We start from the raw sequence: 17,695 nt of genomic DNA, 5'->3' as shown, positions 1-17,695 counted from the left end.
CTATTTAGCAACAGCAGAAATTAGCACTGCATAGCTATGTCATTTCAACCTGCTGGATGTATCTGTGCATGGACATTTAATATAGAATAATTATCCCAAATATCAGACCTGCTGACTCAGATACACATCTTATTTTGAGGGCATAGAACAGTTTTCCTTCATTAAAGAGATTAATTTTGCATTGTTTGAGGCATAGGCATATTCTAATCCTGTTATTTCTGGGTGTGACTGGAAAAATAAACATTACATTAATCCCCAGACCAGCATAAAGAGGGTTGAAGAAATAAATTAGATTCTTTAATTAAAACTATGCCACCCAGCTGCTTGCACAGCGCAGGTAGTTCTTTCTACATATCTGAAAGTCCAAAGGCAAACTGTTTGTTTAGTTGCCTGTGTGGACTTTTGATTATTTATCACCTTCAAGCTTGATTATTTCTAGTATCACATCTCCCCCAAAAGTTCTTTATTAGATTGACAATACAGTGTCAGAAGATGTTGTCTGTCAGACACAAAATTACTCCTATGTTTCACTCGAGGAAGGTTCTCTTGCCAACTCATCAAAAAGTAAGTGGTAGTGCAAACCCCAGCCTCCTCCCTTTTATCTGTATTTGTTAAAGGGTTGGCATTACTAATTCTTTACCAACAAGATCTTACCAGCATCATTCACCATTTGCCTCTCTCATATCTCTCCCTACTTTGTGCAGTCCAAGATGGAAAAGAACAAACACAAAACACCAGATCTGGACTGAACAATAATCAGCATTGACTTGAAAGCATTCAAGCCCCAATAGTCAGCAAAAGGGCCACTGAAAGATGGTCTTTAGTCTGCTACTGTCATTTCATGGACAGGGCAGGTGCTGCAGACAGTGAATATCACCTTCTTCTGTGCTAGAGATTTCTTTGTACAACACATGGAGGGAGGCATGGGAAGTAAATAAAAAGATTCCCAGTATGGAAATGACAGGGGAAAATACTATTGCAACTCCCCGGATGGAAGGTGGTCAACATACCCGACCTCCCCCACACAGTACAGTCTGAGGGGGACTAAGATGGTGGAGTGGAGTGGAGACACTGCAGCCAGATTCTATCAAACCCTTGCAGAGGAGGGAACTTGGTTGATAAGCCACACAAGAGCTGAAAACCAAGAGTGATAAAGGAAGAGGACCTTCTGTTGTGTCAGCCACTGTGGTAAAATTGCTTTCTTCAGACAGATGCATGTCCCAATCCCAAGATTATCTCAGATGCTATACTGGGATACCCACCACCAAGGTACCGCCACCCCTCACTGAGTAAGATGTATGACTAAACTCACTTGAGCTCCACCTGAAAGTAAATAAATAGGACAAAAGTAAATTAAGAATTGGAAGAAGTTAGGGAAGACCATCATAACTTCTGGGATCTGTCGATGGGCTGAACCTCTCTTCTCCCCCGTAGGGATGCCTATTGGGTAAGAGCTGTATTCAATGTATGCTGAATGATTATCTCTTTAGTATATTGCTTTGAATACATTTTTGCAGTCAGACACTATCACCGGAAATCCTTGAACCTTGAACCTGTCACAATTTTATTAATAGAGTGTTATTCTGTGAACTGTTAATGTGAGTCCTTAATGGGTGCTAGCTGTCACTGGCAGAGGTAATAATGTGCAGATCCGGGTGAGGATCTCTCTGTTTGGCGTGTGACCCTGAAAAAGTCAGTCAAAGCACCCTCTGATCTGGCAAAATGTTCAGTAAAGGGTCCCCATAATGGGATACTGACAGACTGATTGGGCACAAGGATCTCAGTTTTCCTGGGGCACCAACAGACTAATCAAACGTTAAGTGTTTAAGAAAATCTCCCTTTTTCACATGACAGTGGACAAGGATGGGAAAGGAGATGCAGTTTCTTCTAAAGCTGATTCATAATAAAGGAAAGAGGAGATGAGTCTTCCACTTCAGAGCCACCACATCAATTGCAATGGAGAGTCATTCTTAGGCTGAGTCAGTTCTTATTCTAAGGTGAAGAACAGAAAAGGGGAGAGCAGGAAAAACTTATTTTTAACTCTTTCTCTCTTTGCATTTCATCTATTTTCTAGCCCTTGAACACTGAAACCTAACCATGTCCTGGAATGGCGCAAGTGTTTGCTTGTGAAAAGCTGAAAATCTCTTTCAATAGGTAATATGGCACAGAAACACCATGGTACTTTGCAGCCTCAGTACTTTCTAACAAAAGCAGAGGAGGTGTTTCGGAGCTCAGTTCTCACAGAAAATCAGTGGGAGTTGTGTGCCTGGCCTTCTGTGACGTGTTTGTATATCCACCAGGTGACATGCTGCATCTTTAGGCACGCTTTGAAACCATGTTGTCAATCACTGATGATGACGGAGCGTAGAATTCAAAGTCCACTGAGCACTTTGAAGTTTCAGTGTAGGACATATCTGAACTGCCTTTTGTTGTCTTTCAGGAGCAGACTCCCTTAACAACAAGTCATATGGAGACCATGGGAATTGCCTTTCTGCTGTGTTTGCATCTCTACTCTGCCAGATTTTTTTGCCTTCTCCCTCACTGTGATCCTGTTTTATTTCTTCTGTTTTATCTGTTTGGGGAGATACAATTTGATATTTCCTAAATAGCCATATCTGTCTTGAGGATTTCTGGAAATGTCAATTAGGAAAGCGGGCTTTTCTATTTTCCATGGAAGACTAAATACTTAGAGGATGACTGCCAGTCGTGTTCAGCTTAAAAAGGCTTATAAAAGTAATGCAGAAAGGAATTTCTCTTTTTGCAATGAACCTGCAAGGCAGTTGTCTCCAGCTGTATTCCTGCATTGACTCTTCACTACATTCTCTTTTAGCTTATTATGTATCTCTCTGAGGCTATATCACATGATGCTCAAGGCTAGAATGCACCATCAGGCTATCTAGTTTGACATTTTGTTGTCAGAGGCTCCTATATTTCAGCTGGGCACCTTTTCAGCTGATGTGTATTTTTCATTAAGTAAACAATCATCTTCTGCAGACACCAGGGAAAGCAATATCCACCCTGTGCTGTGGTAGTTTATCACTCTTAGTGTTAAGAACATGTACCTCATTTTCAGTCTGGATTCGGTTAGCTTCAGATCCCAGTCATTCATTCTTGTTTATCTGTCCCTACTATGTTAAAGGGAGCTATCGTAGGCTATTGTAGATCTTTTTTTTTTTTTCTGCAAAGGTACTTAGTATCCACAATAACAAAACCACCTCTTACTGAAGAGATAAATAGAATACTTTATTCTTCTATGTAAAAAAAAAAAAAAAAAAAAAAATCCTTTCTTTGTAAATAACCCAAGTGACTTTTTTTGGTTCTTTTTCCAGTTTGGACATGCAACTTCCTGTCTCTTCAGTGCCTTACAGACAGATGATGTGTGGCCCTGGTCAGTGTCCTCTGTTACAAGGTTTATAATTTCATGTCTGTATGAAAAAGTATCAACCTCCATTTTCCATTCACCTTGTCAGTTTTAAAGCTACCTTCCAAATGTAAATGTAAGTGGCAATATAACATGAGGCAGTAGGGAATTGAACCCTGAGGTTAGAAAGACTATATTTGGGTGTCACAAGAGAACATAACTCTGAGTAATGGGATAAAATTAAGCAAGGGAAAATTTAGGCAGACTGGAATGAAATATTTCTTAACTGTGAGATCTATGAGGCTGTAGAATAATCTTCTGTGGGAATTGATGGAGGCCTAGTTACTTCAGACATTTAGAACTAAACTGGTCAAAGCACTCGAAGATATTCTGTAAAGAATTATCCTGCATTGCCAGAAGGAAGGATTAGATGACCTAGTAGGTCATTTCCATCTCCACTTTCTGTGATTTTGTTGTACAAAACCCCACAAACAGGAAATTGTTATCAAAGTCAAGAGATGCTCCTAGACCCTTTTTTTGTAAGAGAAAAAAGAGTAAATTACATCACTTGCCGGTAACTGCAGAAATCCTAATCCAACATTTCTGTGGGTTAGTAAACACTACCAGTGCTGATGGCTACATGCATAGTTTGCGAAAGCAGAAGCATCTACTAATGAAAAAATGCCAGGAAACTGCAAATGAATCATGAAAAGGATCCAGGAGAAGAGCAGTAGGAAAGGAAAAATCAAAATGGGCTCGACATGCATAATAGGGTCATGAGAAAATTATTAGTTAGGAATGGATTGGCCTGTACTAGAGGAGATGAAACCTGAAGCGGCAGTCATCCATCAGGGAAAACTAGGTGGTTTTTATAGGCTTTGGTGTATGGGCATTGATTCATATAATGATATTATCAATTGGAATCATAATTAAAATGAAATCAGAGCCAGGGACTTTGCTAAGAGTTGTACAAACCCACAACAAGCCAAACCTCTGCAGAAATGTATAAGTGGATGAACAGTCTAGCAGAGAAAGCTGCCAAAGGAATATTGGTAAGAAACACCCTAGAGAAGGATCACACAGTTCTAAGGTCCTTAAGCTCCTCCTTTGTTTTATATGTCTGCTTTAACATGGTTTGTTCCTAAAACTGCTCTCAACTCATAACACACTGTGTTTCCTTAATTATTGCTCTTATACATTCGTCTGCATGAGGAATCACAAAGCAACCATTGCTTATTATTTCCGTTGCTTTATTTTTACATTTGTTTCTTCTCCTAATCTTTCTAGATCTATCTGCAAATAAATACGACCTATAGGTTCCTGTTCTGGGTTCGGCTGGGACAGAGAAGGTAGTTTTCTTCATAGCAGCCTGTATGATGCTCTGGTTTGGATTTGTTACTCAGACATTGTCAACAAACCAGAGTTTTGGCTATTGCTGAACAGTGCTTGCACAGCTTTAGAGCTTTCTCTTTTTCCCACTCTGTCTACCCCTACTGGCTGCTGGAAAAAGGTTGGGAGAGGACACAGCTGGGACAGCTGAACCAAATCAGCCAGATATGTATTCCGTACCATATAATGCCATGCTTAGCAATAAAAATTGAGAGTAGAGGAAGACCAGGGGAAGGGTGTCCTCTGCTTCAACTGGCTGAGCATTTGTCTGCTTGGCAGGATGGTGAGCGATTACATCATTCGTTTTTCTCCTCTTTATTTTATTTAAGCTTTGTCTCAACCCATGAGTTTTCTCACTTTTGCTCTTGCTGTTCTCCTCCCTGCTGTGTTGATAGGGAGGAATGAATGAGTGGCTGTGTGGGTGTTTAGCAGCTGTCCAGGGCCAACTCAATATAATGGCTTTTCATCATTAAAAAAAAAAAGGTAGAAGACCAGTCAGATGGGGTTCTACCACTCAAAACTCCTACATTCTACTTATTGTAGCGGCCATTCTGAAAACAGGTCTTGTCAATCCAAAATGCATCATAACACTTATATGTGCACTCCAGTTCCTAAGTGATTCAGTTTTTACCTTTTCCTCACACTTTGTCTAATAAGCCACAAGAAAATTTGTGAATAAACATGTTTCATTTTCTGTATGTGACTTACCTCTTTCAAAATACCTTAGGCTCTCTTGTTCTGGATTCACAATTCCATTTTTTCTTGTAAGCAGCCTAAATTGTGACAGCCTCTACATCTCACTGGCTGTTGCAGATCTTACACTGTGGCCTCCTCCAAAAACACACATCACACATCATCCTTCCGTCTGCTGACATCTGTCGTGTGGTGTCTCTCACATAAGGGAACATGAGATACACCACAGTGTCCAAGCTGGGCTGCTTAAAGCCGTCAGACACTCAGCTGGAAATACACTCCTGGCAGTGGGCAGGGCAGAGTGAGGAGTTTCAAACCCTGCTCTTGAGAGGCAACAGAGGTGTTTTCCTACAAATGTGTGCAAGTACAGCACATTTGCTCATCAGAAAAAAATGAGGATCGACATTTGTATCCTCAATGAAACATTCAATCCATCACAGTTAGATCAGCCCAAAGCTTTTCAGGCAGTGTGGTATGCATCTTCTTCTCTAGATCAGTGGGTTAGCCAAGAATGTTTTTTTCCTGATTATAACTTATGTCATAAGGTGTATTTTAATTTTTACTTCTCTGTCAGTACTGAAAGTATTTACATTGCAAAATTATTCTGAGAATAGTGTCACATTTAGATGACATTCTAACATATTTTAGACATGAAAGCAATAGGATAAGCAGCATGGGGAGGTAAGTAGTAGGTTCATCATTACTTCAGCAAACTCTTTTTAAATAGGTACATTTGAAATCAAACAACAAAAAACCCTCAGGCATATGGATTGAAAGAAAAAGATAAATTGCCACCAGGTGTCAGTAGAGGTTCTTTTATGGTAGTAGAAGGCTTAATATCAAGACTGAAAAGGTAGACGCTGACGCCAAGTCACAAAATTAAATGCATTTTTAAATTGTTGTTCAGACCAGGAATTTAAAAATGATCGAAGGAATTTCTCTTCCTGCCTGTATAGCGGACAATAACAAAAAATATACTATTGGTGTATAAATTGGTCTTTTCCCTTCATTTCCTGTAAAATCATTGTGGGTTTGTTTTCAAATTACAAGGACTGTCCTTTAAAGAAAATATATCTGTGGTCAACCCATGCAAAAAGTTGCTGGGAGCTGGTCAGTCATGTTCGCTCTTGTCTGATCACCTCCACTCTGCTCTACCTACTACTAACATTCTTCCTCCAAAGTATGATTAAAGACAGATTTTCTTGCTGTCTTGATCTCACTGGGTAACGGAGTAGCAAGAAAAACCTGGTTATCCCAGTTCTGTGGCGGTCTTAAGGTACTGTTTTAAACTTTTATATCCAAGATTAACTTTTAGTTTGCTTTTTTCATGACTGCAGAGCGACTTCACGTGGTTGTTACAGTGAGATAATTAAAATGCACCTCAGCGTCTGTAACTTTAAGCCCCCAGAGACTTTTTCCTATTCAGGAGACAAAGATTTACTGTGGTATCTAAAGAGAGACATCACCACTCCCCTCTCCTGCTAACACTGCCTGAAACATACGACACGGTATCATGCATCAGAGATATATTGTTGCCATATTAATATGTTTATCAACAATCTGGATGAAAGGATCAAGTACCCCTCAGTCAATTTGTGGACAATACCAAGTTGGGCAGGAGTGTTGATCTGCTGGAGGGCAGGAAAGTTCTGCAGAGGGATTTAGGTAGGCTGGATTGATGGGTGAAGGCCAACTGTATGAAGTTTAACAACACAGAGTGCCAGGTCCTGCACCTGGGTCAAAACAACCCCATGCAGTGCTACAGGCTGTTGGAAGAGTGGCTGGAAAACTGACTGGCAGAAAAGCATGTGGGGATATTGGTTGACAGCCAGCTGAACATGAGCCAGCAGTGTGGCCAGGGCACTAGGGAAACGATTGTCCCTCTGTACTCGGCATTGCTGAGGCCATACCTTGAAACCTCTGTTCAGCTTTGGGCCCCTCACTTCAAGGAAGTCGTTGAGGTACTGGAGTGTGTCCAGAGAAGAGAGACAGAGCTGGTGAAGGGTCTAGAGCACAAACCTAACGAGGAGTGGCTGAGGGAGCTGGGGTTGTTTAGCTTGGAGAAGAGGAGGCTCAGGGAAGACCTTATTGCGCTCTGCAAGTACCAATAAGGAAATTGCAGTGAGGCAAGTGTTGGTCTCCCAGATATCAGGTAATAGGACAGGAGAGAATGGCCTCAAGCTGTGCCAGGGGAGGTTTTGATTGGATATTGTGAAAAATTTCTTCACTGAAAAGGGGGTCAAACCCTGGAGCTGGCTGCCCAGGGAAATGGTTGAGTTGCCAGCTCTGAAGGTATTTAAAAGATATTCAAATGTGTAGGGATATCATTTAGTGGTATGTGCAAGCACTGCAAGCTAATTCCTTTATTTATGGAGCAGCCCCAATGCTCCTTTGTAGGGGCCCGTATGCTCTGTTGGGAACATGCATATACCAACACGACAGAATGGAAGGGATCGTGCTTCCTGATCTGGGACAAGTAGATCTGCGCACCAGAACGGCTCAAGGAGGTACTTAAGTGTGGTGGTATTAAACATTTGTCACTGAGGTCAGAACTGAGGGATTCTTGAACACAGGTCCAGCTGATAAGACTTTACGATTTTAGCAGAACTATTTTCTTCCTAGACATCAGCTGCATTGTCTGACGTCTCTGGTTTATCACTAGGAAAATAGTGAAAGTGTATAAAAATTTGGGATCTTTAATCCAGCTAGCATTGGTTTAGCTTTCAGAAGATATGTATAAGCAGAAGATAAATATGTGGACAACTGGCCTGGATTACATGTCTCTACCTGAATTTCCCTGTATGGAAAGTGGAGAAAAAGACACTGACTACCTTTCTAAAGCAGTTATAAGATTTGTTATCAAAAAAATCCAGGAATAACAGGAAGATCAATAATGACAGTTGAAACAGAATTTTAGGTAGGAAATAGTGTCATGATCCAGGCTGATATTTTTATTGCTTTATAAACTCATTTTACCTATGTGATTTGTTTTGAGAACCAAAACAAAATGAGAAAGGAGTTTGCAACAATCAAGGACAAAGTCTGGTGTGAATATCATTTCTAGGAAAGCTGATACAAGAAGGAGCAGAGAAGCTCCAGACTCTGGGAAAGGGATGATCAGGAAAAAAAATCTGCATGCAAATGATGAGTGCCTGAAAGCACCAATTTCTGTGTATTAATTTTCATGGAGGGTTGGACACCAAAGATTTAACAGAGAAGGTCCCTTTTCTCAGTCAGATTGCAGACTGAAGCCCCCTGGGCTGATACATCCCAAGCACCAGGACAACCTTTGGGAGAGCCTGGCAAAGGCTTATATCTGCTGAGGTGTAGCAAGCCCCTTAATGGGGATTTGGAGATGCAGCTCCTTCTTTATCCAGAGTAGCACTGCCTAGATTGCTGTAAAAGGTTTTGAAGTCTGCCTATACCAGACCCTTGTGTCTGATGATTATGTTTGTTTAAGTTAGACCTCTGAATTTGTAACAATGGAATTATCTATTTTTCAGGACAATTAACACAATGCTTTTGTACAAGCTGAAGGTCACAGGATTAATGTGGTTTTATCTACAATGCACTTTTAAAAGCTAATTAAGAATCATTCAGTTTGCTCTGTACTGAAGACTGAGAACATTTCATATTAGATGAGTCTTGATCCTCTGCAGCAGCAGAAAGAGAGGAGGGGAGAGAGAGAGAGAGAAAAATGGAGGGAGAGAGAATGGGAGAAAGAGTGAGCTGGCATGCAAATAAACAGATATATCACAGGGATGCACTTAATGAAGAGCAATAAAAAATCCTCCATTCTGGTAACAGTAGAGATAAAATTGTCTCTTGGACCAAAGGACCAATCTGAAATATTAATCTGCAAATATATTCAGTATTTGCAATTACAAGCATTCCTTGTTAGAGCAAAAAAGATGGAGAGTAATATAGAGATGTGCTTCTCTCAGAACATTATTTTAGAGATGCTTGTACTGCTTAGTGCTTACAGAGCATCTCCTCCTCTCTCAAGCCTGACAGCCTGTACATAACACCATTCCTCTATGGGCAATGCCTGGTTAATGGGCCTCCAGCTGGAGGTGAGTCTATTGGGAGAAAGTATGCAAGGGTGTGGACCAGAGCGGGGGCTTGGGTGCCAGGAGGACCTTGGAGCAGAAGGAGCTGCTCAGTGGTATGGGGATGGTTGTGGGTGGCAGTGAGAAGCCAGCTTGCCCTGAAAACACCCCAGCTTCATGGATTGCAAAGGTCAGGGGAAGCAAAATGAGACAAAATCAGAGACATTCAGAGGTAATGCAAGAGTTTGAAAATCAGGCGAGGAGTTTATTTTCAATGCAGTGGCCTCTGCCTAGCCTTTTAAAGGGAAAAGGTAAGAAAATTAGAAGCTGTTCTTTTCTTTTGGATGCTTATCTAGTCTGCTGATTCAAATGCTCAGAGGTTGATTTTCTGTGTCTGTTCAAATTATGTAAACACTATCAGACATCAAGGTGCCTCATTTCAAAACTGGGCTATGCACTACTATTCTGTTGATCAAATATGGCAATTATTTCAGGGATAACAATAGGTGCTGCCAATCAAAGGTAGAAAGTGCACATGCATTCAAAGAGCAAGCTGAAAGAGGAATAACAGCAATATGTGTAGCTAGAATATACTATGGTTTACCATCCTCTCACACAAAGGCTAGTAAACTCCAAAAATGCAGTAACTTACAGAGCTAATAAAAGGGACAGAAATGTGCAGATATTTCGGTGTGTCTAATTTGTGTCTTTCTAGCATTGGTGGGATGACTCACTGGATTTAGCAACTGCTTGTGAAGATGAACATATTAATAACTTTATACTGCAGCTCTGCCATAAAATGTAATCTTTTACAATTCTGTATTCTCAAGTGAAATACAAGCTTAGAACCAGAATAAAATTACAAAAGATATTTGAAATGTAAGCTTATGTTCTTTTTAAATCTGTGTTTATACATTAAAATAAGCAACTTAACTAGAAAAGAATATTTCCTTTCATCCCCATCCCTTCCCCAGTGTGTACAACTCCCTACTACAAAAGACATATTTAAATATGGGGCTACCAGGATAGTTGTCCGAGGTAATCTGTGTATTTGCATATTTTGGCAAACATAAATTGCCATTTTTCTTCCCATCCTTAAATGCTTGAATAGGAAAGCTTATGCAGACCACATATGATTCAGTGGCAAAGAAACCAGTTGCTTACTGAAATTTGCATCTGTAACCCACAATATTAGTAAACAATGGTATATAGATCCTTTCAGCTTTTGATAACATTCAACAGATTTAAATAATTAGAAAACAGAGCACAAGGTTTGCCTTGAGGACATAGTAAATATAGCCCTGAATATTTACATCCTGTTTTGAACCTTTCTCCGTGGCTTTAGGCATTACACTAATCTACAGAAAGGTTAATCTGAGTACCTGAGGGCTTGTAGAAGGTTATATAGAAAGTGAAAGATAAAGCATCAATTGGAATCAGTGTTTCTAGGTATTCAGATGGTGATCAACCACTAGACTGAGCATTTTGTTTCTCCTTGATTTTATTGAGACAGGCTGTGTTACTTACTGGAGACACTTTTGCATTTCTGCATTAAACATACTTGCAAATATACTTGAAATAATGGGGAAGAAAAATTACAACATTTTTAGTGTAGATAAAACCCAATTGTTAATTTCTAATCTTATTGAAATATTTATAATTTTATGCATGAAACTATCAATTAGGTTTAGGATATTCCCTAACTTTAACTTTTTAAAAAATCCTTTTCTGGGCATGAATAAAAATTCAGGAAGAAAACCATCTATTTTCTCCCACATTTAGTGATTTGATAAGGTGATGTTTCTATTTATTACTTAAAATGATCTGTATTTGTAAAATAATTAATGGAAAAATATATGCTCTCCACTCAGTCTTTGCCATATAGCCTTTGAAATTAGTTATGCTCTTGATAGATTTAGTGTATGAGTGAAAGCAGTGCTTCTAATGTAAAAGTCCCAAGTTCATAGAACAGAAAATTACACGTATGATATACACAGATATGAATACACAGATATGAATATAATATAATATAATATAATAATATAAAAAATTCAGAGATATATATCTAGATATAAATATACTGTGATACATCTGTATCTATCTATCGATATCTCCACTTGGATTCTTAAATAATAATGAACTACATGCACCCTTATCTCGAATACTTAAAACTTGAAAGTGCTTACACTAAATAGTGAAATATCACTGCAAAGAAAGTCAGAGTTCAATTTCTTACCTGCTTTTTTAATTTCAGGGACAGCTGTCTTCTCATGAGCTTTCTCCTTTTTTCCTGTTTTTTCTAAGATTTAATTAAAGAGAGTAATTTGATATGCTGGAACTCTGAATCATACACTCAAATATGCAGTCAACCAAGTCCTGGTGGGCACATACTGAAAAAAATGTGACTTATTTGGGAGTTCAGATTATTCCTTATAGCACTTGCACCCAACTAGCCACAGAGGAATCAGCTGAAAATGAAAATTAATCAGTATGCATCAACTATGGATGATTTGGACCCTTAATAATTCATCAAAAGTTGGGCAAGAATCATCAGTGCATGAATGTGGCACCTTTTAACTTAAGTTCCAGTAGCAATGAGATCATTAAAAAATAATGGATGACTTAAATATTTTGCATGAAGCAACACCTTAGTGGATTTTAGATGCTTTCTGGGAATGAATGATCAAAATATTATTTAGATGGATATGATGACTTTGCAGTTTGGTCACTGTAAGTTTCAATTGTGATTCTATAAAATAAATAGATCTACCCCACCTTCAGAAACTGATATACCATGAATTGAGTGATATCTTCCAGGAGTTTTGTGTATTGCAGTATAACTATGTCCTGTTATATATGGACTCCATTAAATTATTTAAAAAGCCCATAGAAGGCCACCAAACAGGACATTTAATTTGTCAGAAAATGAGTTTAGAAAATATTGGATACCGAATACAGTAGACATTAGATACTGAAGAAGTGGAAACATGCAAATAGTGACTAAGCAACTAAGGACAATACAGCTGTAAGCACAGGATTAACCTAACAGAAAACAATGGGAAATGAGCCAGAGTGTGAGTAAAAGCTGAATGAGGCCACTAAGAAATGCTTCCAAACCATACCTTTCATCTTAGTTTCAGTCGTAATCTTCTTTTCATCACTCTTTTTCTTCTCCTCTTTTCTCTCTAAAAATAGAAATTTAAGTTCAGCTGGCTACTTTTACATAGAAACACACAAACAAACATGTATGTAAGTATGTATGTATGTATATATTTGGGGTGGGGAATCTACTATCTGCAATATGTTCAAGATTTGATAAGATGGTCACTTATTACCAGCAGCTCAGAAATACAGCATAGTACTCAGAGAGTGAATGTGGTGCTAAGGATAAAACTGGAACAAGCCTGCACACCAGATTATTACTTAAGTACTCATTCAAGAAATTATGCCCATCAACCTGGTGTAATTAAGAGTTTATTGTGGTGACTCAATAGCCATGCACTGTTCTTCTTCTTTTGTAAAACCTGATTGAATGACAACAATACTTAATGTGGTGCCTTGGAACAAGAATAGAATGCCATGAAAAGCCTGCAGATACAATATACCTTCATAACACTTTTTATGAATTGAATCTTTGAAGCTGTCATTACAGGACTTCTGTTATTCATGGGGAGTTGTTGTTAAAGCATCAGCTACAAAACAACATGAAATCATTTCAAAAGCATCTGCCTCTATTTTGGCAATTATTTGGGCAACAGCAGAAATAAGGAGAATATTTTTTTTCTTTTTTAAAGCAAGCTACAATAATTAAATTACTTATTTAATGAGTGTTTTGAATGAGAAAATTGAGAGTTCAGTAGAGGATATGAGAAAGTTATAACTTTTACTTTTCCTTTTTTTGATGGGGAAGAATACAAGAGTACAAGAATAGCTAATCTAAGCGCTTTTTTAATCGCTCATCCAGGAAAAGCCAAATTTGTTACCTTCAGTTTGTGGTGCATGGCTTTGGGTATTGATATAGTTAGTGGAACTATAGTTTTCTTTTTGTGATCTTTTACTGGTACAAATGTGGATAAGAAACCAAGTTTTATTATCTTACAGAAGATAGAACCATAAGCACTTAAGCAAGAGTCTTTTCTTTAACTGAAACATATTTAAGGTATAGGAATATTTTCAAATCCAAGAAGCAAATATACTCCTGTCCCTTGCATAAAACTAACATGAAGATGAAGGAAAAATAAAAAACCCAAACTTACTTTTCCCTTCTCTAGGTACCACAGTAGACTTTTCTTCTGCATGGAAAAATAAATACAAACAGGGGGAAAAAAATTAAAATTCGTACAGCATTTTACCTAAACCAAAAAAAATATGCATGTTTAATTTTTGAAAAATTGAAAAATTGCTGGGTTTTAGAGTACCTGAATTCCATCATCTGTCCATGTTGATTTCACAGATAAAGTTATTTTGCCTATCATGGAGGCAATGTATTTATCAATATTCAGCATCTCCTCAAATGATACTCCTGCTGATTTTCTGATAATTGGTTTTAGCATTAAGCATAATATAGATGTACTCCACTTCTTTCTTTTTTTAAACAGATTTGTTCAATATATTTCCCTTGTTATTGTCTTCACTTGCATTCTACAGAATGTTTCTCTCAGAGTTTTGTGTGCTTAATTCTTTCTGCTGAAACCCTGAGCACACTACACTCCAAGCTACAAATTTCTTTATGTTGTGAGCGTGCTTTGTGATACTCAGGTTTCTTAGGTATATGTAGAGCATCAGAGTAGTGCTCATCCTCCACTAACTTGTTTGGAGTTTAATATTCTTGTATACTTTAAAATTCTTGTTATCCTGTCTCTCTCTCTGATACACTGCTCCAGACACTTTTCTAGGGACTGTGGATGTCTCCTCAAAATGGAAGTTTCTTCAGCTTCAGATTTCACACAGGTGTTCCACAGTTCTACTTTCCAGTGCCACTTATGACTTTTCAGTGGATTATTTCCACATGTAATGTAGATTTCCACTAATTTCTAATATGTGGTTTAATTATTTGCTTACTCTGCCTGAATTAACCAAGACTGTTAAACATACCAAGTGGTCAGTTACTGACAGAAAACAGCTTCCTTCTGTCTTCTTTCCATGAGCCTTTACTTGTAGTAACTAGAAGCTGAAGTGCTGCTGGTACTTCTGTAATATCCATTTTTTTGCTGAGTGCCTCAGTTCTGGTGAGTTAAATTGATTTTTTTGCTTTCTTACATTTCTGGTTCTAGGTGATGTAGAAGAATAATTTTTAAGCCCAAGGTCCTTACAAGATTCTCTTTAATCCAAGAGCATTTCTGCCTTTGAACTTGTAGCATTTTGCATGCCTCTGGGGCTCAGAAAAAACACATGAAATCTGCCTTAAGTTGCATAGCAAGATTTGGAGCCATATGTGTCTTGAAAGCCACAAGCCGAGGCATGGAGCTTTGAGAAGTGAAGTTTTGTATGAAAGATGTACAGGAAGTAGCAGGAACTTTTACTGCCAATAACCCAAGCAAAGATGATGGCATCCCTGGCTGCAGACTCTTCATTGCCAAGTCATTCCACCAATTAATCCCACTGACATAATTTTCTTTCATCAATCTCTCAAGTTGCATTATTCAGAGTTTCCAGGAAGCTCTGAGATGTCTACATTTGTTATGAAATTTCTGGGGGATGATTACATAGACGTATTAAAGGACTGTGGCCCCTGTTTCCCAATTACCCTGCCTAGTGCAAGATAAACCCTCTTGGTCAAGTCTGAGAAAAACAGTCACTGAGCTTCCATTCACATCTCAGCTGCATCTGGCCCAATTGTTGCCCCTCACAGCTACAACTGAGAGAAATTTGTGTAAATGAGAACGATGGGCTTGGTAAAGGGGTATTATGGAAAGAGCAATTTCTGACTTAAGGAAGTAATCCCATTTCTTGAATAAATTTATTTCCTCTCAATTTGAGCAGCTCACATTTAGAATGTTGCATATTAAATGTATGTTTAACCCCAGCAAAACTTGTAATTTCTGAAGCAGTAAATGTAGTGGGCTTTCTGCAGATATATACACAGCTAAACTAAGAGGCAGAGCAAATAATTAAATAGGAGCTTAGGCAGGTTTTTTTGCACTGTAAAATATGAACCCCATCTGTTAATTGAAAGCACTTATTTTTTTAGTTAGGAACAGTTACAGAACTACAAAAGGCTGTGGATCAACTGCATAAAGAGGCATCATAATATGCACAAATTGTGGGTTACACAAGGAAACACAAAGTGCTTTTGATGATTCAGTGTTGACCACAATATGAAAATCAAGCACAATTAACTATTGAACAAGCTATTGTTATTGCTACTCTTTCTTGATAATGTAATTAACAGTATTTTTTCACCAGTAACACTAGTCCTGAGCCACATTTCATGAACAGTGTAAGACATACGAGTACAGAAAACCCCACCTTTTAAATCCCTAAATACATTTACAAGAATGAAATATGGATATATGCAGCTGGAACAGTACATGACAGAATCAGTCAGCAGGGCAAACAATGGACTTTTCATTTAGTCAAGTTTTTTATCTGTAGACTCTATACAGAAGTTGAGCTTTATGTAGTATGAGAAGGAGTCTAGTGAGCATGAGAATTGTGAATTAAAGCAGTGATGTACTACTGAATGGGACATTCAGGTAAAAACTATTCCTGAGTGAAAAATAAAAAGCAGCAGCATAGAATAATTTTCTTGGGAGGTGGCTGGATTGAAGAGAACAGCCCTTGAAGCAAAGAAACCTCTGAGATGGAATTGTTTATTAATAAGGGGCGAAGGACTGAGAATGGTGGAAATCCAAGTAAGATTCAACAAAGACCAAGAAAGGGGTGTTTCAATCTGAATTTCCTTTACCCATTTTGACAATGTCTTCATGTTATTCTCATTGGAGGGCAGCTAATTCTTGGACAATGGTGGGAGGGGAGATAACAGAAACATGCTAACAATGCAGCACTTGAAATCAGGCCTGGTAAGACCAGTGTGCTACTCTGCCAGTGCTGAGTGGAATCTAAATTTAGGGATGCACATGAGTTACGGGGCATACTGTCACAGGAATGCTGCACAGGAACTGGAAGAAGAAGGTGCTCTAAGAGTTTCTTTACCATATTGCTCCAGATGGTTCATGTGATTATGGAAAGTCTGATTCTGGAAGGAATTGTCAGCTCAACCCATCCCCTCTGAGAAACTGAGGTAAGCAGGGAAGCAAAAGAGAGCCGCAGACTCTTTCTGGTGGAGCGGCATGCATGTAACAAACACTAACTAGTGGGACTGAATGCCAGAAGTTTGGAGATGTTTTGGTTCACATAAGCTTTCTAAAGTTCAAATACTTATACAAGGCTTATCTGCATTTATCTGAAACCCTATTGTCAGGAAATCTCAGGAAGAAAGCTCCTGTGAGAAACTTCAGATGTTGCCTGACTTAGTGAAATACTGCAACAGCTTTTCTTGCCTAGAGATTCTTGTCCTGGCAGAACTAAGGAGAGGCAGAGATATGTGTATACCCACTGACACACAAAACAAAACAAAACAAACATTAATCTAGCTTTTCCTGAGAAACCATAATTCAAACTGAACACAGACTTCATTACAGATAGATCTTCATTTTTCTCCGAGCAGCTCTGTACAACTTATGCTGTCACTGGCATAATTTTAAAAGGCCATTAAAAAAAACCCCCAAACTGTATTTTTAAAATTTTATTTACTTATTAATTTTGAAGGGATTACATTTCATCTTTGTTTTACTTGGTGACTGAAAGCCTTTCCCTGCTGATCTGAGTAAAAATTTTGCTGTTGATCTCAGTGGGAGTTGGATATTCTTTAAAATATTAAAATAATATTTTGCATTTCAGTTTTTGATGATATTTTTTTTCTTTGCCCGTTGCTTAGAGTGAAGCCTGACAAAGACTGGTCAGTTGCACTTTTGATTCTAAACAATTTAACACCCATTCACAAAATATGGTCCCCTTAGGGTTACAAAGCTTTTGAAGAAATGAAAAAACAATGCAAGGAGATATTTCTGCTTAGTTTAGGATGCCATGGAAACTCATACTTTTAAGATTAAATCTAAATTTCAAGTGAAGATTGACTGTAGCTGTCTCTTTGAAAGAAATCTGTTTCTGCGGTAAGATAGTCCTTGTTGGTCTGGTTATT

General features: G+C 38.4%; 1 protein-coding gene across 1 annotated transcript in view; it reads right to left on the bottom strand.

Moving 5' to 3' along the window:
* Window positions 1-1,616: 1,616 nt before the first annotated feature.
* The window catches only part of TRDN (triadin), a 117,737-nt gene continuing 101,658 nt past the window's right edge, over window positions 1,617-17,695 (bottom strand). The window contains exons 14-17 of the mRNA XM_039568592.1: window positions 13,749-13,784; window positions 12,615-12,677; window positions 11,729-11,791; window positions 1,617-1,684 (exon numbers count right to left, since the gene is read on the bottom strand). Coding sequence (XP_039424526.1) covers window positions 1,617-1,684; window positions 11,729-11,791; window positions 12,615-12,677; window positions 13,749-13,784 — 230 coding nt within the window. The remainder of the gene's footprint in view (window positions 1,685-11,728; window positions 11,792-12,614; window positions 12,678-13,748; window positions 13,785-17,695) is intronic.

Source organism: Corvus cornix, chromosome 3, assembly GCF_000738735.6.
Source record: "Corvus cornix cornix isolate S_Up_H32 chromosome 3, ASM73873v5, whole genome shotgun sequence".
NCBI classification, from domain to species: domain Eukaryota; kingdom Metazoa; phylum Chordata; class Aves; order Passeriformes; family Corvidae; genus Corvus; species Corvus cornix.
The sequence above is the reverse complement of the archived record's forward strand: the minus strand, read 5'-3'. Positions and strand labels throughout refer to the sequence as shown.